Genomic DNA, 25,716 nt, shown 5'->3' with positions numbered 1-25,716 from the left:
AATTCAAATGCATTATCCCAAATATGAAACTGACTGTCTGAAAAATAAGGAAAGTTGAACATTCTGAGTCAAGGCAAATAAATGTTTGAATACATATATTTAGAACTTTATAAACAAAGTGCCCAACCATAGCTTAGAGTGTCACAGAAAATAAGATTTACTTACCCCAGGACACTCATCTACATGTTTGTAGAAAGCCAAACCAGTACTGAAACGAGAATCAGCAGAGGTAATGGTATATATATGAGTATATCGTCGATCTGAAAAGGGAGGTAAGAGATGAATCTCTACGACCGATAACAGAGAACCTATGAAATAGACCCCGTAGAAGGAGATCACTGCATTCAAATAGGCAATACTCTCTTCACATCCCTCTGACATTCACTGCACGCTGAGAGGAAAACCGGGCTCCAACTTGCTGCGGAGCGCATATCAACGTAGAATCTAGCACAAACTTACTTCACCACCTCCATCGGAGGCAAAGTTTGTAAAACTGAATTGTGGGTGTGGTGAGGGGTGTATTTATAGGCATTTTGAGGTTTGGGAAACTTTGCCCCTCCTGGTAGGAATGTATATCCCATACGTCACTAGCTCATGGACTCTTGCTAATTACATGAAAGAAATTGAATGTTCTGCCTGAATCACAAAACTTTTTTTTTTTCTTTATATCCCTTTAAATGAATAGGAAATTGCACCTTTAGGTTTATTCTAGCAACTGAAAATGTTAACACCTAAGTTTTGACCTTTGTATGAAAAGAGAACTATAAAAAAAGTTGATTGCTTCAGGCACAGCCCATTTAAATTGGCATCCTCTTGAGAACAATGGGTTAAGATTTCAATGAGCAAAACCAGCTTTTTCAAATGCAAAAAACAAAATTATGCTTACCTGATAATTTTCTTCTGATGGCAAGAGTCCACAGCTGCATCCATTACTTTTGGGAAAATAAGAACCTGGCCACCAGGAGGAGGCAAAGACACCCCAGCCAAAGGCTTAAAGGGACAGTTTACTCAAAAAATGTCCCCCCTTTAATTTGTTTCCAATTATCCACTTTACCTGCTGACGTGTATTAAATTATTTACAAGTATTTTCATTACCCTTATATTAGCATTTAAAATAGTTTATTTAGCCTGTGGTATATCCCCACCCATCCTGAAAGTTTTTGGCCTAGAGGCCAAGCTGTGGTAACACAGCCAGTAGAAGAAATTACACTCCCAGTGGGTTATAGAAGAGATAAGGCAATAAAATGTTAATTTTCCATTCTTCTCTCCAAGTATTGGTGATTGGTTTATGGACAGATATAAGAGAAAGAAGAAGGTATATTTACACAATGTAATAAAGTAATGAGATCTGATTATACCTACAAGCTCAACCCATTTTATTAGATTGTGGCTTCAAAACACAAAATCAGTTAATTCATATACACAAATAAGCCTTAAAAAAGCAAATATACATTTTATACTCCGCAACTGGTAAAACAAGCAATTGGAAACACATTAAGGGAAAAAATATTTTATAGTATACTGCCCCTTTAAATACTCCTCCCACTCCCCTCATCCCCCAGTAATTCTGACGAGGAACAAGGAACAGTAGAAGAAATATCAGGGTGAAAGGTGCCAGAAGACTAAAATAAGGACGCCCCACATTAAAAATACGGGTGGGGAGCTGTGAACTCTTTCCATCAGAAGAAAAAGTAATCATCAGGTAAGCATAATTTATGTTTTTCTTCTTAAATAGAGAGTTTCCACAGCTACATTCATTACTTTTGGGAAAGCAATACCCAAGCTATATAGAGGACACTGAATGCCAAGACGGGAGGGTACAATAGGTGGGCCATTCGGAGGACACCAAGCCTGAAACCACTGCCCACAAAAAACACAAGCTTCGTCCGAAGCCGAGAAAACTTTAAAAGGAAACAGCCCTGAGGACACTGACCCCCAGGTAGTCCAGAGCCTAGCTAGAGATGGCAAAATCGGACTCAACTGAGTCAACGGGCCTCCAGGAGACACTGCCGCCCAAAAGTCGGTCCCTCACCACTCACCCCTCACTAAAGAAGGGAACACCAGCCTAAACTCCCAAAGGAATAGGGCCAGGAGATCGAAGGAAAAAAACCGAAAGGTCACAAATCCATAAAGGAAAACCCCCCAGAGAGAGCCCAGCTCACAAGGGCGCAAATGGCTCCTGACAATGGGAGAATATGCTTAGACCAGGAGAAACCGGGAGGTATAGGATTGGGCATAGGAACAGAGAAACCTCTCTCAAACGTCGTGCAACAGCACCAAAGGACAACAGAAGATGGAGTCCTCACATCGTCCGAACTTTGAACACTGAAGTATTCCGCTACAAAAAAAAAAACGCAACAGATCTAGACGGAAAAAAAAAGTCAAGAGCACACCGCAATCCTCAGGATGACAGAGAATACTTTCTGAGAGCAAAAGAACAGATTGCCAAAGACAACTCCCAGACAGAGGGCTCCCTCTAGGCAATCCAAGCCGCCAGACCTACCCACAGGTTTTCCCAAAAAAAAGGGGTATCGCATAACCTCCACGAGGCCCCCCAAGAAAGAGAAGTGACACCCAGAACCCAAGGTGGAGCAATCCTAGACCCTCTACCTGTAAGCCTAGGGAGCTAGCTACTATGCCCACCTAGATCCTGGAGAACCCACTCCCAGCCGGGCCAGCCCCAGCAACGACAGGACTGAAAAAGGGGAACAGAAGAACCCCAAAACCAGCTAAAAGACGAGCGGAAGAATGGCCACAGCCAATCCAACAGAGCACAGGTACAACCCGACTCCTTAGAACAGACAACAGGACTGTAGACCCAAAGGATCTAGCAAAAAGGTCCAATCTCTTGCCTCCCCTTCTACCCTGTCTCAAACTACACCTCCCCTTACTTTATAACCAGGATTTTTCACCATTCGCTTTCCTACAGCTGCATCTCTAACTACAAAACTTATCCTGCTCTGCAAGCACTAGCCCTCCAATCCTCCCTGGTGTTAACCTTAATATATACACACCTAACAGCAATTAGGTGCAGCTGTCACTAATAATCCAGGATAGAAACACTACTTCATTCTCACAGCCTGTATACTGACACTTAACCAAATGCTGTTACTCTCTACAAATCCTCATTTGCCCACACACTTTTTCTTATTGTTTGCTTAGATCACTACTCACTCTCAGTTTACCCTGCCTTATATCAGACATATTTCCCTTCTCCTTTCCTTCTGTGTCCATTCCCTCTCCTTTAGATTGTAAGCTTGAGAGCCTCTCTACCTGTAGGCCACTTTGTATTTAAAGTGAACTACTACTGATTGTGCTCAAGGGCAGAGCATTCCTCTCCTTTTGTATAACTAAATTATTGCACCTACAACTGTAATGCACCCCAATAGTGTACTTGTTTGTTTGTGTATGTAAATGCATCCTTGTAATGTTTTATTGTTACTTATATAGCGCTGTGTAATCTGCTGGCGCTTATAACAACTTAGTCTTGACACGGTGCCGGCAAGACTCCAGATGGAAACGTAATAACCCAGAGAGAATACCCCTCTCAGCTAGGGAAACTCACAGGCCCCATCTCCTGATCCAGGAGAAGCCCTAAGAAAAAGGACCACATCTCCATAAAAAGGAGACTAAGCTTTCACCCAAGAAGGGGAAAGTGCTAAAAGGCAGCAGCTTTCACAAACCACGAAGCCACAGGCTAAAGGAGAGATCAATCCCCAATTTAGAAGCCCTGTTGTAAGGGATTACCCTAAAAACTAGCCTGCTAACACGCAACCAATGTGCAATAGTAGCAGCAGTGACACTGCAAGTCCTTTCACCTGCAGAGCAGTGAATTCAATGGATACTACAGAAAGCTGACCAAGGAAAACCGCCTAAGGTGCAAAACAAGCCCAATGAACTACTGCACTCAGAAAACCTGGCCAACCAAGACCAGGTCAGGTAATCCGAAAAAAAAAAAACAAAAAAAAAAAAAAAAAACATAGCCCAAGTTTCCAGGAACCCCAAACTAACCCTGGAGCCTAAAAGGTCTGGTAACAACCCACAACCCTAAGGAGAACAGGTTTGAACCCCCAATTGTTTACACAAACAATACCCGCAAACTTAACACCTCGTCTGAAATAACCCAGACCACAGGGGATAGTAATGCAATATCCAGATTAACCTGGATAACGAGAAAAACTTGCAAGTCCCGACCTAAGGAAGAGACCACCCCTTGCCGAAGTCCCACTCACCAAAGGAGCTAAGGTGGTAAAAGTCATACAACGACACTAGAGCTTCTAGACTCGCCAACAGCCTCAGGACAATAAGGCAAGGGGATACCTCACGGTCAAAACCACTCGAGCAAAGGCTGGTCTCCACATCACCTCCGTACATGCGGATAATCACAGGGAGAAAGGGGCGCAGACCATCCCCAGCTCCGGGAGGAACCCTAAGCAAGCACAAGGAGACCACGCCCAGTGTCCCTAACATGGAGACCACAGAGGAAGACCAAAAAGTCTCAGAAAAACAGCTTGACATTACAAAGTCGATGTGCAATAGCTGCAGCTGGTTACATGCAGCTGAACTACTCTTCAAACAACTAGCTGCTGAGGACCAAGTCCAAAAGGACAATCCCAGAGCCTCAAAAGAAAAAAAAAAGCCAAACCGCTCACTCTGCGGTAAGAAGGCACTAAGCCCTCTAACTCTCCACCAAGTTGGTGAGGAACTCTAGGGTCCGACAATACCAGACGCAAAAGAGAGTGACGCAGCGGAAACTCCACTGACCCAGTCATTCAAATTGAAGGCTAAAATGACTAAGACAATCCTTCCTGCCTTGCAGACCCACTGGTTCTCTAGAATGCTTACTTGAATGTAAAACAAATGATAACTCCGCGTCTCGACCGGACCAGCCAATCAGAACGGCGCCACGTGTCTGAACAGCCACAAGACAGAACCGAACCCAACAGGACCAGCCTGCAACCCGGGTCCTAACAGTCAAGCTGCATAAATCCTACCTTAGAGGGGAAGAAGGGAAAACAGACAAACAGGGGACTAACATGTCCCCAAAAACACTTCCACAGAAGTAACAGAGTATTGATCCCAGTTTAAGATTCCAGAAGGAAAATAATAAAAAAAAAAACTAAGAGACATCCTAATCGAATAAAAAGAAAAATATAAGGCAACCTGTAGGTTAACGCCCAATAAGAAAACAGGTCTACCGCAGGACCAGCCACACGGAGCCCTAATCTTCCAAAAAACTGGGAAGGATCTCAAAAAGAACAGTCAGGAGATTACATCATCCCCACATGTCTAATGAGGTGCACCATTTGAAGCAGACATTAAATGATCCTATCCTTATAGGATACGGGAATTTTCAATCTGAAAAACATGACACGAAGGTACGCAACTCTAACGAAAGGCACAACACTCAGGGACAGTTACACCCGCAGGCCAAGACGGTAGACCCGGGGACAATAGGGCACTAGCACAATCGTGCATAAATGCATGGACTCTGCAGATGAATAATCACCAAGAATACGTGGAAGCGAAAACGTGCTGCAACCTCCAGGAGGGGGGCGAACGTGCCGCCCTGTGTGGAGGAATAATCATAATCTGAGTTACCTGCATGTGTAGAAGTATGGAACTCGCCTCTTGGAGGACAGGACCCCCAGAGGCGGATGGCTCAGCTGACCCTTGATTCCCCGAGCCTGAGGAACAAGGCGCTCTAATACGGCACCCCGAACATAACTGACATGTGTCAACGAGGCCAATCCGGATTCTTCCCCGGATGAAGAATCTGAAATTTGAATAGTCTCAGCAACAGAATCCTCCATAACTGGATAGAGAATATGCCAATATGGACTATTTTAAGATTAAAAAAAAACAGCACCTGACACCCACAATGGCTGGGGCACTCACCACCTCCTATGAACCAGACCCCTGCGAACTAGAATTTCTCTGTCGCCACACGGTCAGGAATGGAGGACCGAACGTAATAACGCCTGCCTAGAAGATAAACCGTATAGTCCAAAAAAAGCGCGTCCAACCATAAGGTCGCATCATTTCCAAAGGCCTTTATGTTCTAAGCCATGAGTCCATTTAACACTACACATAAGCAGATTGAATCACATAACAAACATGATTAAACCCCCCCTGTTCAATAACCCCCCTCAGGAGATATTAACCCTTGATTCCAAGATACTAAAAGGAGACTCACTGAGACCCTTATGTTATTTAATTAGTCCCGCAAGGTGGTATAGCCTCTCGGGAAAACATCTGTAGTACAGTAAATTCACAAAGAAAGAAAATGAAACAATCTTACCGGAATCTACGCCGTGGAACAGGAACACGGCCCTTCAAGTGTGACAGATTTTTAAAAATTGCCTCCACCATGGACTTGAGAGAAGAAAGCAGGCAGCGAAGATTAGACAACGCCGATTGCTTGAGGAGCTGTTAACATGAGTCGGGATGGTTTCGCAGACTCTCCCTGCGTCTCCAGACTAAATTTAATCCAAGCCCTCACTAAGAGACTGACAGGACTACTTAAAACTCCTGTCCGATGTCGGAGTACTACCCTCCATAAGAGACAATTCAATTCTGACACTTCTCTGCCAACCTCCTGGGACGAAAAGCAAAGAATGACTGGGGGATGAGGGGAGTGGGAGGAGTATTTAAGCCTTTGGCTGGGGTGTCTTTGCCTCCTCCTGGTGCCAGGTTCTTATTTTCCCAAAAGTAATGAATGCAGCTGTTGACTCTTGCCATTTAAGAAGAAAATGTTCCTTTAGTGTCTTTTTTTTTGTTACACATTCAATAAGCCAATAGAGACAATTTTTGCGGGGTTTAAAGGGGACACTAAAATTTTATTTTGTGATTCAGATAGAGAGCATGCAATTTTAAACAACTTTCCAGTTTACTTCTATTATCTAAACTGCTTCATTCAATTGGTATCCTTTGTTAAAAAGCATACCTTTGTCCCTTTAAGTTATTACTCAATTGTTAAAAAGCAGGGCGATTCCCTTTTTTAGTACTCACTTAAAAGGATATAAAACCCAAAAATGTTCTTTTGTGATTTAAAACAGATCATATAAAAAAAAAAGAAAAAAAAAAAAAAGGGGACGTCTCAAATTTATTTCTATTATTAAATTTACTTCATTCCCATGGGTTTTCTTTGTTGAAGAGATACTGCCTTAGGTGTACGGAGCAACACATGGCAGCAAATAGTGCTGTCATCTAGTGCTCTTGCAATACTGCTGAAGCTCTGCAAGGAGGAAAATTACGCCTCAAATCGGAACACTCTCTACTGAAATCTGGGGCACCTCATTTCTTCAAACTGAGAGGCAAAGATTAAAACTGTCTAATCAGTGAGGTGGGAAGGATGAAAACACTCTTGGAATTTTGGGAAATCTTTGCCTTCTCCTAGTTGCCAGGAGTTGAAACGCAGAAGTTATGTACTCACCACCTTACGAAAGAAATGTAATATATTTTGTGACTGCCCATTTCACTATAGGGACAGGACTTTCCTTCCATAAAAAAGGTATAGTAGTGTTATGCATAACAGAAGGGAAATATGGAAAACAAAAAATTACCTGTGCTTTCTAAGATAATTTTCTAAGGTTTCCAAGAGACAACTGGAATCGATTAGAACTACTTCATCCCTACACTCCTGGGACATAACTTCCCAAATATCCATCCAATTACCCCTGCAAGAAAATAAATAGAAAATACAATTAATTTTTTTATATTAAACTTTATATAAACTAGAAAGCTTTATATGTCTAGGACAAGTTAGTATCGATATCCCTACTTGGTTTAAGAAAAATAAAAAATAAAAGCTGCCAAATGCTACTGCTCATTTTTTTACAAAATTAAAAGAAATTAATATAGCAATGCACCGAAATGAAAATTCTGGATGCCCTTGGCCGAAAATATATATATTTTTTTTTAAACAAAGTATTTTAAAACGCCTATATAAAGTCTACTGTAAACATGTTTTCTTAGGCAACTATTTTAACCCTTTGAGTGCTAAGTACTTTCCCACCTGGGTGCTATGATTTTTTTAAGTTTTTTTTATTTTTAGAACAAATTTTTTTTAACCCCCAAGACTTACACTGTTGGAAAGGTTAGGCGATTACCTTTCCAATGGTGGGTCTTGGGGGTCTGCAGCATGCCCCCTTGCTCCTATACTAAACATTGTTAAGTATAAATAAAGTTGCACAGTGACGTCATCACGTTATTGCATGTGACGTCACCACGCAAAACGGGAAGCCCCGGCGATGCCTGTCCCTATACAGGAACGATCGCCAGGGTAGGAGCCCCCAGATCTCCCTTAAGGCTGGAGAGTGCTAGTGACGTCATTAGCACTCAAAGGGTTAAAATACATATTTGAGTGTTTTTTTTTTTGCATAATTAGACTAATGAATCTGAATTGCAAAACTCCAATCCATGGAATATATATATATATATATATATATATATATATATATATATATATATATATATATATCTATCTATCTATATATATATTTTTATATTAAAATGATAATATGCTACACAATAATTTTCCCTAGAAAAGACTAGGCAAAAAAAAAAAAAAAACGCTGCTGCCATTTTCGGCCAAGATGTTTCTGCGACCAAAATTTTGTTGCATCCCTACACAATATTAAATATTAATATACTGTATTATTCTTTGTTTAGTTCTGTGTAACAGAATCAGATTTAACAGGGTTTTTTTTTTTTTTCTTTACTAATTATCCAAATAAAGTATAGTCCTAGAAAACTATTATTTACAAAACAGTAAGTCAAGAAATTAACAGCAGCTCTAGGCTAGCATCAAATTTGAAATATGCTACACAATTTTACCGAAAATAACAGGCAAACCCCCCCCCCCCCAAAAAAAAACGAAAGCGCCATTTTCATCTGAAACGTTTCTGCGACCGAAATTTCGGTGCATCCCGAAAATTAAAGATTAAGGGACTTCTGACACTCACCCTAAAGGCTTTGGTTTGTGCGTATCTAGAGAATGCAGCTGACATCTCTTATTCTTCTTGCTTTTTGGAATTGCATCTATCATACTGCTCAGTTTAGTCCTGCAAAATGAAACACAAAAATTACATTTAGCAAACAATTTATCATCTTTAACAATTACTCCCTAAAACATATTTAATCACTTTGAGCAAATACAAATGACAGCATACAGAATGCTCGTGTTCTATACAGTTTCTAGAAAACATAGCAAACATCTGCAAAAGCATAAATTGGCTAGTAAAACAGGAAAGAAAAAAATAAAGGTTTCAGGAAACATACTAATAAACTTTTTTTTGTGCCTATATCTAAAAAAAAAAAAAAAAAAATTGATCTCATGTGAAGACAAAATAAGTTTATATAGCATTAGTAATTGAGTGATAACAATTGTGCTTTGTTCCACACTTCCTAGAAAAGCCAAAAAGCACATTTTGTAATCTAAGTGCTGCAAATTTGAACAAACCAGGTATTTGATTTGCATATTACAGAATTTGCTGTTTAATAACCTTTTAAAACGTTTTCATCTTATTCATATTCCCAATGCATCACAGCCTTTTACTTTAAATAATGTATAGTAATAAACTGAAAGTTCATTGGGTTTACACCAATGGTTATTAAAAATTCAGTCATGGACAGACTGATGTTGGTTATGTTGCAGGAACTAGTTGGTTCCTTATTGTTTTGCCAATAACAGATAACTTTTATTGGACTACTTATTTATCAGGAATCTATTGCGTATTATTGCACTGTAACTTGCATATAGCTATGCGTTTACTCCCTTGCAAAGTTAAATCAGCAATGCACTACTGGGATCATATTTATATATACACACACACACAATGTGAAACTGTTACTTACCCACATACATAAAACAGAGTGTACAGTTTTGTTGCATCAGACATGCATTTGAGTGAAAGTGTAAGAATACCCTTGGCACCCACTGAGAGTGGATCCAAAGCTGGATTTCCACACTCGACAAGCTGGCTGAAAAGGCGTTCCACACTTCTCCGACAACCAACGCATGGAACTAGCTGGGAAAGTGCATTGAATAATTCACGTGAGGTCACCATCATTGCAATATTAAGATCCTGCTCTTTCAGCATGCTATGGCGCTAAGAAATGGAATTAAAAAAAAAAAGAACCGTCATTGCACATCTTGTTTTCCTTTAAGATATTGAAATATTTACTTTGGGTTCTATTTTACTGGTCAAATCAACAAGTGCAGAAACAAATCAAAAAAAGTTCTACAGATGCTTCCAAAACATAATCTTGCAGAGAAAAAAAAAAATAGAATTTTCAAATTATCTTATGTAGTACATTACTGAGCATGTGCAAGAGTGCATGCATACATGTGTTTGTAATTGGCTGATAGCTGTCACATGATATAGTGGGCAGGGAAATAAGTAATCTTTGAAATTTCTCAGGAAAAGAAAAAAAAAAAAATCAACTGATAAATATGAAGTTTTGAGTGCTAGTGCATTGTCTTTAATGTACATTTGTGGTTTATGAAATTTAACTGTATTTAATGATCTAAGTAGCCCTTGTAGTATCAAGTTTGATCTAGGAGGGATCCACTTCTTAATTTGAAATAAGAACAGGCTGTAGCAGCTCACCTTACCTTCCCCCAAATGTGAAAAAACAAAGCAAATCCCAGCAGGAAGGGTTGCATTTTTAAAAGGATTGTACTGTAAAAATGTTCTTCCATTCAATATGCTCCTAATTATCCATTTTACCTGCTGGAGTGTAATAAATGTTTTACAAACAATTTCCCTTTATTTTGTCTTTTGAAATAGTTGCTATATACCTGTTAAAATCTGCACTAAAAATGTCAGTACTGCAGTAATGGCTACAGAAAATGTAAATGTGAGGTAGTAGAAGAAAGCAATCTAGCAATGTCAGTCCAATTAAAGGGTGTCCCCCCATGCAACAGCTTCAAATATAAGGAACTCATTTGCGGTTTGTCTGTGTACATAGTCCCTAGTGACTTTCAACTTACTCCAAGGATGCATAATGTCTATATCCCACTACTGCTGGAATATAATGGAAATATGAGGGGGGTGCAAGAGACAATATAGAAGCAAGCAAAGCAATAGACACACAGAGCTGTACAGAAATAAATGTCATGCCCTTAAGAATACAAGTGGAAAATCATCTTAGAAAACAGCTGCAGCATTCAAAACCTCTGTGTAGTATGCATCTCTGAGCCATCGCTTCTTACTGGCTTAGCATGTGCTAACTCAGCCAAGTCATCTAAGGACAGGCAGCACTTAGCTTCTAAGCAACCAAACGCAGCCTCTTTCAAAGAGACTTTGAGACATTAAATTCAGTGTCTCATACATAGTATGTACCAGCTCATGGCCATTGTGGACAAAATGTATACACGTGTATCAAGAATTTAAAGAACCTGGGGTAAAAAAAATCTTTAATGAAAAGATTATTGGAAACCTATGGCTGCAAATATAAAAAAAATATATACATGCGCTTTAACAGCAGATAAGTATAAAATGTCTAATACACTTCAGTGAATACTCCTCTAAAGGCAATTACTGCTGAGCAACCACCTGAAAAACTCACCAGAAGCTAAACAGTGGCGGTTCTGTATCAGTGTAAAAAAATAAATAGCTTAAAAGTTTTGCTAATTTAGTCAAGGGTTTCTGATACTCTCATCAAAGCGGTAAGTGTAGTACCTGTAGGTCAGTTAAAAAGGGACACGAGTCAAAATTCAAAAAAAAAAAAAAAAAAAAAACACACAAAACACATTCATGATACGAGCACACAATTTTAAACTACTTTCTAATTCACTTCAATTATCTAAATGTGCGAACTTTTTTTTTTTTTTTTTTTTTTTTTGACACCTTGAGGCACCAGCTCCTACTGAGCAAAATTCACAGGATATACGTATATGCATTTTGTGATTGGCTAATGGCAGCCACTTGATTCATTAGTAAGAAAAATGTAACTACCTTACATTTGCAGTGTCTCATTATTATGCATTTATTGATTATGCAATTCTGTGTTTAGTGGTCCTTTACCTCTATAATAGGTGTTCAATTCTAGAGTAAAACCTGCTATCAAATTTATGTATATATGATATTTTGAACAGAATACTGCTACAGGTAAAAGGTAGTAGTGGTCAAAAGTTAAAATTACCAGCATTATATTAAAGAACCAGCGCATAAGCGACAAATGAATGATAAAAAGACAATGCAATAGCATTTAGTCAACTTCAAATGGAGTAGTCTATTTCTGACAAATGTTAAAGTTATGTCAATTTCCACTGCCCCTGTATCATGTGACAGCCATCAGCCAATCACAAATGCATATACGAAAAGAGTAAATATATAATAAGACTGCACATTTTGTTAATGGAAGTAAATACAAAAGTTGTTTAAAATTGCATGTTCTATCGGAATCATGAAAGTTTAATTTTGACTTGAGTGACCCTTTAAAGATTGAATAAAAGCGTTGGTTGTGTTGAAAGTTCCACCTGAGGACTCTACAGTAAGCTACTGTTTCTGATCATGGTAGGAAAATGAGAGAGGCTTTTGAGTGACTGTTTACCAATCAATCCATGTACTACACAAAATCACATATGGGTGACTCAAGAAAAAGAAAAAAAAGATTTCTATTTACTGGTGAATCACTCGTCATGAATGAAGAAACAGGAGATGATTCATTACTAATGGGTTATTATCAAGCAACAAAAATCTTCAAGACAAAAACTTCAAACATTAATTTAAACACCTCCTTCCACCCAAATCCCTGCAGTTTTAAAATGTGGCCAAGGGAAGAAAAGAAAAAAAAGGGGAGTACCAGATCAGAAAGGCAAGGAACTAGCTGTTGTGCCAGGAAAGGGACGTTTTTCAGGTGCAGCCACCAAGAACAAAGAAATAAATAGGGGTACAGAACAAGATGATAACACCAAGATAGCAACAACCTTCTCTGAGCCAAATGTAAATTTTGAGGAGAAGTGGAGAATCATTATGTGTTTGGCTGCAGATAGGTTCAGAGCGGTCAAGTCCAAAATGAGACTTGTAGAAGAAGCAATGGAAAATATGGTGCAAGACGATACAATGACATATATCCTGTAAAAAAAATAAATAAAAAAAAAAAAGTAATCCAAAGATCTGGTAAAATCAGGGATCATGCCTGGCAAGGTATGCCAGTTTACTGACTATAAAAGGATAGACAAGGTGGCAAGGACAAGATAAAAAGTTTACCGGAAAAATTAGGTAGTGCTGAAAGAGAAGAGCGTGATTAACAAACAACCAAAAGGCCTGTGGCTAGAATGGTGGCAAATGCAAATGGACGTTTTGCCTTTCTGAAATGGTTAATAATCATATCAGCTTGATAAAAGCAAGTCTTTCCCTCATTGTATATGTTATTGTGCATTTAACTATAATGCTGTATTGAGAGATAACATATATGCAAGTTTAATTTTAACAAAAAAAAAATATAATTGCTACACCTATTTATTTTTTAAAATAGATACTATTTTAGGATTCCCAAATTATTTATTTCTCCCTCTGGCATCTAAGTAAAGGAGAGCACAGCACACTGGATTACTTTTACAGAAGAGCATGTATTGCCTTATCAGGCTTATCTAATAATTCAGTAGTTTGAACAATTTTTTTTTTAACAAATGTAGAAATCTTGAACATATTGTATTCTATGTTATTTACTAGTTAATGGGTTCTATTTTTTTGCAAAAAAATAAATAAAAATGTAACCATGTTAATATCTCTTACCTGGACAAATTGTTTAAGTTGTAGCATATCTATTTGCTGCTTATCAAGTGTTAACATATTATCTGAAAATTCCATTACCATCTGAAATAAAGAGGGAAAAGTGAAAATTATGAAATGCAATATCCTTCGCACCAAAACTCAAGTTAAATTTAAATAAGACTGAAAAAGGAAAAAAAAAAAAAAAATCTAGTCAGGTGAAAAGTCATTTTATTAAATTTTAACTTCTGCAAAATATTTGGATAAATGCATTTAATATGTACAAAGTTGTTAAATTGTATTGTATATAATTAATAAACATGAACAACTTATTTCTAGAACACAGATGCTCTTAGAAAAATGACAAATACAAAACAGAAATTGCTTATAGGATGTTAATTATCATAATTAGCGAAGCAAATAAAAAAAAATATATAATAATATTATTAATGATAAATAATATAGGTTGTCATTGTTGAGTTAACCTGAACAATTTGCGTTTTGTTTTGCATTGTATTTTCTAAGGCCTCACCTACTGGTCTCCCACTAATGCAAGAAAAATCTCCTAAACAGGATCAGCTGCTTTTTGAAATTATTTCACAACACTTCCTGTATGGCACTCATGCCGAGCCTTTCATTTTGATGTTTTTTCTTTTTTGAACAGTCCGGGCTACCGTACGGACGCATGCGCAGTTGCGCGATGGGGATGCTGCAGTATCAGGCTTCACTGGTGCAGGTAACCCTTTATATGTCAGGTAATTTTTATTGCTTGTAAGTCTGAGGACGGGGGAGACCCCAAAAACTTTTATTTATTAAACATTCTGTTTAAACTTGGAAGACGAAAAGTGCTTCATTTGTGAAATGTATGTATGTAGGGCTGCAACTAACTATTATTTTCATAATCGATTAATCAGCCGATTATTTTTTCGATTAATCGACTAATCGGATAAAAAGAGAATCAATAATAGTTTTCTATGTTTTAAATAAAATCCACATAATGAGTGTTACAAATATAAACTTCAGACTAAAACTTTACATTAACACAACTGTTTCTTCAATTTTTAAGCAGCAGAGCACAGTTTTATAATTAAACAAAACCGTTTGAAAAAGGAGGTAGAACTAGAAAGAGTTAGACTATCACTGTTAATAACATTCTGTTATTCACTCTTTCAGAAACTTTGCATTGAAATGCAAAAATCTCAACATGTCCACATGCTTCTGGCTAAGGCTGGTTCTCTGTTTGCAGCTATATTTCCTGCAGCAGAGAAAAGGCTGTTGAGGTGTATAAGTAGGGTTTTGCCAATTTCACCAAAGTGGGATATTTATCTTTGTTAGCTCTTCACCAATGCTAAGTGTTTTCTACATTGGCAAGGGGCTTTTCAATAAAGTAACCCTTGACTTCATTCTAACATAAAAATATCTTGAAAATCTATATGCAATGGTAAATAACCAGCTATAATATCTAGTCCGCTCTAAAATAACGAATATATACTTATAAAGGTTGAATCTGGTACATATCACAATTTATTAAAAATATATATAAAAAAAAAACTAAATAAAAAGCGTTAAGGACTGTATATCAATAACAGCACAAAGCCTTACACATTTATTTATACAGTACATATAATCAGCAATAGCAAGCAATACGCTAATAATTGTGCAAACAGATAATAGTGCACATCAATTTAAATAACTCCCAGCAATCTAGGGGCAAGGTGTAAACAACAAGCTTGGCACTATATCATGAAAAGCATAGTTCCAAATCACCAGATTTAATATAAACAATAAAATGACTATTATATCTGGGTTGCACATAAGCCAGGGGTAGTTGTAAAAGTATACTCTCCTGAAAAAGTGAAAAGTAGACATCCTTTAGGTTAAGGACATAACCATAAAACACAATACAATATGCAGGAGTTTATTGGAGTGAAGCAGGTGGTGTTGTGCACAGACCAACTAATTGCAAACCAACTAATCGATTATGAGATTCGTTGACAACTATTTTCAACTATTTTCATAATCGATTACACTCACACATATAGGGCTCAATTTCCACTCTTTACTAGCCATTGGCAAGTGGAAATTGAATGGTGGAGAGTAAAAGTTAGTGAGTGAAAAAATGTATACTTCTATTGCAGAATTGACAAACACACATTTTGGCTATGTGCTAAAAATATTACCTAAAGGGATAATATATATCCTAGAAAGGGCAAGGATATGTTATTCCTCTAGGGCTGTAGGAACATCATTAGTGCTTAGACTGTTACTTCTGAGAGGATAAATGTATATTTTTACATAATTATGCACTATGTGGAGAATTATAAATTATGATAGCCATATCTTTTTTTTTTAATTTCAGATTATACTTTTATGCAGCCAAAACCCTTCTAATCAACGCACCAGATTACACGGTTCAATTTACTGTTGCACACTTCTGTTTTGAGTAAAGTTGTTGGCTGCTTTACCCAGCGCAGGAGCACACTGCATTAAAGTGACATAGAAACCTAAAAATAAAGTTTCCAGCATTCAAAAGATCATTGAGTTTTCTGCCGTTTCGTTGCATTCAGCTATTGAAAATCTCCTAGTTTCCAAACCCCCAATGGGACTCATTATCCGATTCCCATCGGGGGGGGGGGGGTCTACCCAGGTAGGAATATGGCCACCATTTACCATGATGCACATGCCGAAGCCCCTATGTAGCTGCGGACGTCACCAAAACAGTCGATCGAGAACAGCAGACCCACTCTCTATCTATCACACTATCTCTATCACAGAGCGGGTGATGGAGCGGCGCTATTAGGTGAGCACTTGGTGAATTTCCCCTAATAACGAGCATAACATCAGTACTATTAATCTTTTAGATATTTTATTAAATTAAACCCCTAATCAATTGATGAGCATAATATGAAAAATACAAAATCACATCTATTTTGTTAGAGTTTCTATAGAATCCCCGAAGCTAACAAGCTTGTAGTATATTGATGACATGGAATGATCATGGAAAACTTTTGTATGACAAATAGCGCATCAAAATGGATAATTATTAAAGGGACAGTAAACCTAAAATATAATGTTATATAATTCTGCACTATGTGCAGACGTGTGGCAAAATCAAAAATGATTTTGCATGCGCTCCAGAATACCATATTTTATTTATTCATGACAATGATCATTGATTAGACTAAAGAGGAGGGCTATATATTATTGATTCAAAGGCTTTTGGCTGCACATAGTGGACAAATAATTTACATTTACTAGCAGGTTTGAGATTACTTGCATGAAAGTAGATTGTAAGCTATTTCATTGCACTATGTGGGTAATAGGTAAGCGACTGTCATAACATGGAAATAACCTAGGTTATTTATTGCATCAAGGAAAGTAGTTCCAAAGGAGCCCCTATTCCCTAAACACAGCATTTCACACACACTCGCACGAAATAAGGAGGCCCCTCACTCATTTTCAAGCAAGGGTTCTCATGCCCCTTAAAGGGACACTGTACCCAATTTTTTTTCTTTTATAATTCAGAAAGAGCATGCAATTTTAAAGGGACACTGTACCCAAATTTTTTCTTTTGTAATTCAGAAAGAGCATGCAATTTTAAGCAACTTTCTAATTTACTCCTATTATCAATTTTTTTTCGTTCTCTTGCTATCATTATTTGAAAAAGAAGGCATCCAAGCTTTTTTTTGGTTTCAGTACTCTGGACAGCACTTTTTTATTGGTGGATGAATTTATCCACCAATCAGCAAGGACAACCCAGGTTGTTCACCAAAAATGGGCCGGCATCTAAACTTACATTCTTGCATTTCAAATAAAGATACCAAGAGAATGAAGAAAATTTGATAATAAGAGTAAATTAGAAAGTTGCTTAAAATTTCATGCTCAATCTGAATCACGAAAGAAAAATTTTGGGTACAGTGTCCCTTTAAGCAACTTTCTAATTTACTCCTATTATCATTTTTTCTTCGTTCTCTTGCTATCATTATTTGAAAAAGAAGGCATCTAAGCTTTTTTTTGGTTTCAGTACTCTGGACAGCACTTTTTTATTGGTGGATGAATTTATCCACCAATCAGCAAGGACAACCCAGGTTGTTCACCAAAAATGGGCCGGCATCTAAACTTACATTCTTGCATTTCAAATAAAGATACCAAGAGAATGAAGAAAATTTGATAATAGGAGTAAATTAGTTGCTTAAAATGTCATGCTCAATGTGAATCACGAAAGAAAATTTTTGGGTACAGTGTCCCTTTAAGAAAGCAGGTGATTGCCATTAAAACTGCAATCACTTGTAAAATAAATTCCTTTTATGGTGCTCTAGGCCAGAGTTTGACAAACCCAGGGAGCCACTGGCTCCTAACTTTGTGCAAACATAATATATATATATATATATATATATATATATATATATATATATATATATATATATATATATATATATATATATATATATATATATACACACACACACAAATACCACTGTCTGGCTCCTAAAAGTATGTCTGGCTCAGAAATATTCTTACTGGCTCCTAAATTTTGAACAGATTTGTTGACCACTGCTCTAGGCTATACAAGGGATCCTGACACCCCAAAATAAAAACACTTCAATGGGCAAGTGAGTCCGCATTAGAAAAAGGACAGACCCACCTTGAGAGGTCACAAGCCCAGGTGGCTATCGGGTGACCACCTGACTGAACCATAAGCATATGGAACATCTTCAGAGATATTGGGTATCCACTATGTGTTCCCTGTAGGACCTTTTTAATGGTTACACCACCCAGATGATTTTACTGATCAGTCCCAGCAAAAACTTAAGCCAATATTAACGTTCAATGTTTGTTGAAAAATGTATGATTTTACATTAAATTATGCAATTAATTTGTGCTTTGGATAGCTTGTATAAAACTTAAAAAGAAAATATTAGAGCATTGCAAAGTATTTAACTGCCCCAACCAAGCACTTCATAACGTCACATGACTGGCTAAATGTTCTGTGGAGAACACCCCTCTATGTTGCATTCCACAATACATAGACCAAGTTTAGAACCCTTCTTTGATAGCAGCTATCTTCATCTTTCAAATATGTGGTCCTGTGCTCATCCGGTTGCTAATTGTTAAAACAATAACAAATACCTCTCTGCATTTTTTTATTTTTTATTTAACCCTTCACCGTAGATCAAACATAATGAAAGCCCCACAATACATATAAGTGGCATGTGTCCTTATAGCTACCAAGTGATTAATATTGTAATAATAACTTGGCAGTAGGAGGGAGAGACACTAAGCTACCTAAGAAATTTGGGAGGGATGGGATGCTACACTACAGAAAACATGTCAAATCAGGTGGATGGGGGCACACTACGCTACAGCAAAAAAAATATATTTTTTTTTTAAAAAGCTGCCAGTACTTAAAATGGCAGCCACTAGTGGTATGGGGTAGGGTTAGATAGCCGTTTGGGAGGGTTGAGGATGGATCCATAAACATGAGAAAAAAAGAAAAAGAAAGCCCTAGAATGCATACTCTCTGCCAGTACCTAAGATGGGGTTGAGGAGTATGGGGGGCTGTTTGGGAGGGATCAGGGAGGTGGGAGGATAATCCCTACATTACAATAGTATTACCCTTACCAGCTATCTAATTAATACCTTCAATGCCGGGAATTTCAGAAGTGTGGTGCGCAGTTGCGATTAGCTGCCTCCCAATTTCCACAAAAAAAACCACATGGCTCTATTTCTGTTTAAATGGAGTGATAACAAAAATGCTAAAAATGTTGTTATTTTTGGAAAGTTTTTCTCTGAAATTCCAGTTACTGAAGGGGTTAAAGTTGTCATTAAGTAATCTAATATAGTGCTTGACAACTTTTTTCCAAAATCTAGGAGCCAGACATATACATAATAGGTTAAAACTAGTTTGTTAAATGTATGAAGGACACCAATAATGCCACAATACAGCATTGAATAACCACATGCAATTGTAGACTGCTTGAGAGAAGGGACAGTCCCGGGGGCAAAGGCAGCACAGCCAGGAGACAAAAGGAAATGGATGTTCTTGAAGACAAAAGGGTGCTGCAAGGGCATCTGTTGCGCAAGACCCGGGGGTAGCAGCCGTGTTGCGCAAACGATTGACTGCAGTGGGTAAATAAGGGGCACCTGTTTGTGTCTTGGGGGCTTCAAACCAGGGCTTAATTTTAACATGCCAGTGGCAACCAGGTTTGTCAACCTCAGTCAGTGCAATGATAAAATCATATGACGCAACACACAAACACAAAATAATTGCAAAAAAATAAAATCTCACATTTTCATATTCTTACTGTCACCCAGTTCTCCTTTTTATTAAAAAGGGCTTGATCCTCCTGGATGCCAAGTAAGTTTGCCCTAGCACCTAGAAAAGTGCACTAAGATTTGTCCCATGGAGCGTTGCAGGGATGGACAAACTTTTCTTCTGAGGGGCTCTGAAAGTTTTTAAATTTGCTTATTGCTTGTCCTAACTATAATATACACGAATACTTAATCATCACGCTACAACGATAATCTCAGCCACATTCCTGGCTATAAGCTTGGGTGGCTGAGATCTCTAGTCTGCTAGGGGTGGCTTGTGTAAGCCGTTGGTATAGATTAACTTTTTACTTCGGTTGGAGAGTACGACCATTATAATAGCTACTCAGTCCGATTACTATATTATATACCCACGGCTCATATTTGGTTAACATCCGCCTAGCAGGAAATAGTTTTCAAAGCATTACATCTCGGCCACATTCTTCAGCAACTAGCGGAGGTGGCGATAACTCCGTTGAGATTTACACGTAATGTTTAATAACTGTATAACACTTGAAACTTATCTTATACAGATTCCTGTGACATAAATATATATTATACCGCAACATTTGACTATTTAAGTGTTTTTGCAATTGTTAAATTGTTTCAAACAATTGCAGTGCCAGCCTTTTGTTACTTTTTCAGCACTGCAAGTTTTTCTCTCCTCTTAATATTTCGGAAGGGGCGTTTTTGCTCTTAAAAAAATATACATTTTATGGTTATTCTAAACAGCAAGTTACCATTTGCCCCCCTTCTGTACATAATATAATTGTTATTAGTGTATGAACTAAATACAAGCAATATAGTGTTTTTAATCTTTTTGGGCAGCAAAGACGTGCACATTATTTTTGCTGTCTACTGAAACTCACCTTTTCTAAATTTTAATAATAAAAGTTAAGTTTTACAAATTATTCCAGTTCTGTTTTATTTAGTTAATATTTACTCTTGTGCCAGAGGCATATTTTTTCCACCTAAATACTTAGTTATTTTGTTTGAATAGGTTTTCTTCTGGCATAACTACAGTTCCTTTCTTGACGACCACAGCAAAGTATGTAAACTGCACAAAACAGTTATATAGAATCCTCAGAGAGTCAGAATCCTGGGGAACCAGTGACCTGCTGAAACAATTCAGCACTGAAATCAGGAGTTATATTGTGTCCTAGTGTGAAGTAAATCAATGATACCATTATAATCCCCTGATAATCATTTAGACATGGGACCCTCACTTACCCATTTTAGAGCTTGCATAGAATTACAATGGTCCACTTTAGAGCCCAAAGCCATATCAAAGTCACAAAATGAACAGGTGATTGCCAAATAATTAAACTCCTCATTTGAAAGAGGATAATCTCCTCTTTTACTGGGGATAGTGTGTGCAGTGTATGTTATCTTTTAGGAAATAGAGGTTCCTTTGAAGCCACCATCTATTAAAACATCTGGAATGTCATCACCATGATGTGTGTGTGGCAATTACGTTAACAGGAGCATGATACCCTTCAAAGAAAAGTCACTACTCTATAATTTCTGTAACTTGGATGTCCCTTTTAAAAATTAGATTGTGTTGCTATACAATAAGCTACCAGCTAAGTATTAACATTTTTAAAACAAATATGCAATAGTGCAATTATTTTTCCATTGCCAAACTCCATCTATCTTTTGCCTTATTTGGAAGAGCCAATTTTGTTTTTAGACCAAAAAAAAAAAAACAAAGATAGCCACTGTAATAAACTTAGTATAAAATATATTGCTTTGCATTTGTTTTCTGATAAAGTAAATCAGGGACCTATATATGTAGCAGTTTGCCTTAAGAAGTCAGCAAGCCTACACTTCAAGTTCTGAGATTTGGAATTTATTCAATTTTCAGAGCTAAACAGCATGCACAAAACAATGAAAATACACTGCAAAGCCGTTTCATTATGCATATCTAAACATGTTATATAAAATGCTCAAGGTGTTTAATATCCCTTTAAGTATCAATGGTGAATAACCGAAGCTCTGTAATAGCCCCACTCACTCAAAAGAAAATCACCCTGCTTGCCCCTTAAACAGGCAATTACCATTCCTCTCAATGATCATCTAGATTCTTCAGAGACAAAAAAAAAAGTTTTGCATGTGGAGTTCTTTACCCTCTACATCATGCACACATCTGAGAAAATGCTGGATCACTGGTCTGCATCTTTTTTTCAGGATTTGATTTATTTACTTCTATAGCTTATGTTTTATAGATCACTTTTAAAGGCTTAGAAAGGTAAAAAATTAAATGTACATTGGTGCATTTTATTTTGAAATAGAAGCATTTTTTAAATATACCTCCATTAGCAAAAATGCTTCTAATAAAAGATATTACTGTTTTTCTGCGGCATATGCACATATCCTGTGAGGGCCAGTACACCAGTATTCAAACACCATGGCCCACATGTATTAAAGGTCGAGCAGACAAGCTTCTCAACTCGAGAAGATTTCTGTTCGCCTTCGCTACACACGGGCAGCACATGAACAGGATCTGCTGCCGTTTGGATCATTAGACGCTCAAGTTAGCGAGTAAAGCCCACCATCCTTCTCTTGCATGAGACCGGGGACTGTCAATCAACTAGAGTGAGTGCTCTCTCTATCTTCTTGCCACCGTTGCTCCTTACATTGCAGGAAGCAGGCTTGCAATGCATATGCAGACCTGCACTGCAAGAGCTCCGGGGCAGCTTTTGCTGCTTAGTACATGGAACCCCATGTCCGCTCAGAGAGTTAGCAATAGCTTGTATGATACAAAATTCTATTATGCTGCTCACTAGCTGTATTCTTAGCTGGAGCAACCATAGAGATGTGACTATGCAAGATTTTAAGACACAAGCCTTTTGAGTGCATGTGTATAAAAATCTACAAATCACAGCAACCTTAACACCAATAGCTGCTGCATGTATGAAAACTATACAAAAGCTTATGTAAATTATAATATAAAAAAGGGGGGAAAAAAAATGATTAAGAAAAACCAATATGCAAAATAACTCCTTTTTATGGTCCACTTAAACTAAATTATTGTTGGGGGGGGGGGCTTCTGCTGATGAAGAATTGCTGCCATAAAAAACAAAAATGCAGATATTGTTTCTGTGTGCGCCGTTAACTTGATTTATTTATCCAGCAAATATCTGGAGAATGTTTAGTGTGTTAGATAGAGACCAATTGCACTACTTAAAGGGACACTGAACCCAAAAGTTTTCTTTCGTGATTCAGATAGAGCATGCAATTTTAAGCAACTTTCTAATTTACTCCTATTAGCAAATGTTCTTCATTCTCTTGGTATCTTTATTTGAAAAACAAAAATGTAAGTTTAGATGCCGGCCCATTTTAGTGAACAACCTGGGTTGTTCTTGCTGATTGGTGGATACATTCATCCACTAATAAACAAGTGCTATCCATGGTTCTGGACTTTCTTTTTCAAATAAAGATAGCAAGAGAACAAATAAAAATTGATAATAGGAGTAAATTAGAAAGTTGCTTAAAATTGCATGCTCTATCTGAATCACAAAAAAAAAAAATTGGGTTCAGAGTCCCTTTAACTCTTTGAGTGCTAAGCACTTTCCCACCTGGGTGCTAATATTTTCCAATTTTTTTTTTCATTTTTTTTAATTTTTGAAAAAACTATTTTTAACTTCTTTTTTTTGGAAAGGTTAGGCGATTACCTTGCCAACAGTGGGTCTGTAGCTGCTTTGATGCCTGAGATACAGGCTTCTAAGCATGCCCACTCCTCCTATACTTAACATTGTTAAGTATAAAGTTGCGTGGTGACGTCATCACGTCATTGCGCGTGACGTCACCATGCATTGCATCAAGCCTCGGCGATGCCTGTTACTCTTCAATGCACGATCGCCGGGGTAGGAGCGTTTAGGAGCACCCAGATCTCCCTCAAGGTGGGAGAGTGTTCATGACGGCTCTGAGCCATCATTAGCACCAGAGTGAGAAACTCTGTGACGGCTCAGAGCCGTCATTAGCACTCAAAGGGTTAATAATTAAATGAAGGGGTAGTATTCCATTATCAATACATCATAGGTTATAATGTTACCATACATTCAGGTGCCGTGTATCTAGGTGAGACAATTACTTTGAATCCAGTTGTGAGACTGGGCAGGATACCCCTTTAAGCACTCTTTCCCTTCATGAGTTAATATTGTGTTGATGCGTGATGTGATTCACTTGGAATAAAAACAAATTATTCCTTCAAATTAACCCTTTAAGGACACAGCTTTCAGTTTGCTCAATTGTTTTATGACGGAAAAATTCCGTCATATCTCCTTAAGAGGTTAAAAATGGATCATAATTACCAAATATTTCCTCAAAAGTGAAACTTAATTTCAGTGTCTAATGCTATTGACCACTGAAATATGTGTTTGCCTTTGATATAAATGAAGCTACTATATAAAACGGTAGACGCTTTACTTTGAAGCCGAATGTTAAATAATAAGATGTTCAATATCGTTATAATTGCGGTACACAAAATATTTTGTGATTCAGATAGCAAATTTTAAACAACTTTCCAATTTACTTCTGTACCAAACTTGCTTTGTTCTCTTGGTATTCTTTGCTGAAGAGGATACCTAAGTAGACTCAGCTAACAGCTGATTGGTGGCTGCACACATATGTCTCTTGTCATTGGTATACTGATGTGTTCAGCTGCCAATAGTGCATTGCTGCTGCTCCAATAAAGGACACAGAGAATGAAGCAAAATTGATAATGTAAGTAAATTGGAAAGTTGTATGCTCTATCTGAAACATGAAAGAAAAAAAATGTGGGTTGCTAAAATGCAACACGAACTATTTAGACATGAAGGTCCGTCTGTAAATGGGAACAAAACCAACAGTCTCTAAACCTAGCACTACTTAGATTATACAGGTCTTGAAACAATATAACCGTGAAGTTTGCATTTAAAATTGATTAACAATTTGTCTGTCTAATAGTTATTATACGATATGAAAAGGAGGGCACAGACATAGGAGTTTAGCAGCCAATTGTAAACACCCTTAGTTCAACGGACCACACCGGTTAAACTAAGCACCAAAAGGTTTACTATATATATATGTATATGTGCTGAGTGTTTGCAGAACAAGTATAGGCCTAGCAGTTACAGTCTGCACTCTGATCAGCGCCTCTGGGCTCATCTGACGTCCCCTCCTCCTCGCACAACCTTTGCTTTGCTTACGTAGAATAAAATACCCATAAACTTTTCTCGAAAGAAGAGCACGCACAAAATATCTCACCGTCATTGTATCGTCTATGTATAGAGGAATTTGCCTCATATCGAAGGGGAAGTCTTCTTCGCTGTCCCTGCATACTGCCACCAAACGCGCCATAGCTGCTGCCACTTCTCCTAGCTCCTGCCTGAAATACAACAACGTACAACCAATGTCGTAAACAGCAGGCGGAACCCCCACCCTCAAAGCCCTGCTTTCCGTGATGTGTCTGTCCACATCAGCACATTCTTATCTAATGCCAGTCACGTAGTGCAGAAGAACAAATAATTATTTGGCTAACTGTTTACGTTTTAAAGGAAATAAATGTATATCTATCGGTAAAATATTTGTAACATTTTTTTATTTTGATTTTTAGACAGGGTTAAGTGGCGAATCTGCCGAAGAGAAACGTAGGTAGCTTCCGGGATTTTTTGTATAACTTTAATAACACCATTTCAAATGA

The 25,716-nt window shown here is 37.6% G+C and overlaps 1 protein-coding gene across 1 annotated transcript in view; it reads right to left on the bottom strand.

Moving 5' to 3' along the window:
- The window catches only part of GGNBP2 (gametogenetin binding protein 2), a gene marked incomplete at its 3' end in the record, with an annotated part of 81,875 nt that extends 56,398 nt beyond the window's left edge, over positions 1-25,477 (bottom strand). The window contains 5 exon segments of the mRNA XM_053706832.1: positions 7,566-7,679; positions 8,967-9,065; positions 9,859-10,112; positions 13,749-13,829; positions 25,281-25,477. Coding sequence (XP_053562807.1) covers positions 7,566-7,679; positions 8,967-9,065; positions 9,859-10,112; positions 13,749-13,829; positions 25,281-25,373 — 641 coding nt within the window.
- Between the last annotated feature and the right edge of the window lie 239 nt (positions 25,478-25,716).

Source organism: Bombina bombina, chromosome 3 (assembly GCF_027579735.1).
Source record: "Bombina bombina isolate aBomBom1 chromosome 3, aBomBom1.pri, whole genome shotgun sequence".
Classification (NCBI taxonomy): Eukaryota; Metazoa; Chordata; class Amphibia; order Anura; family Bombinatoridae; genus Bombina; species Bombina bombina.
Note: the sequence above shows the minus strand (reverse complement) of the source record. Positions and strands in the feature narration are given on the sequence as shown.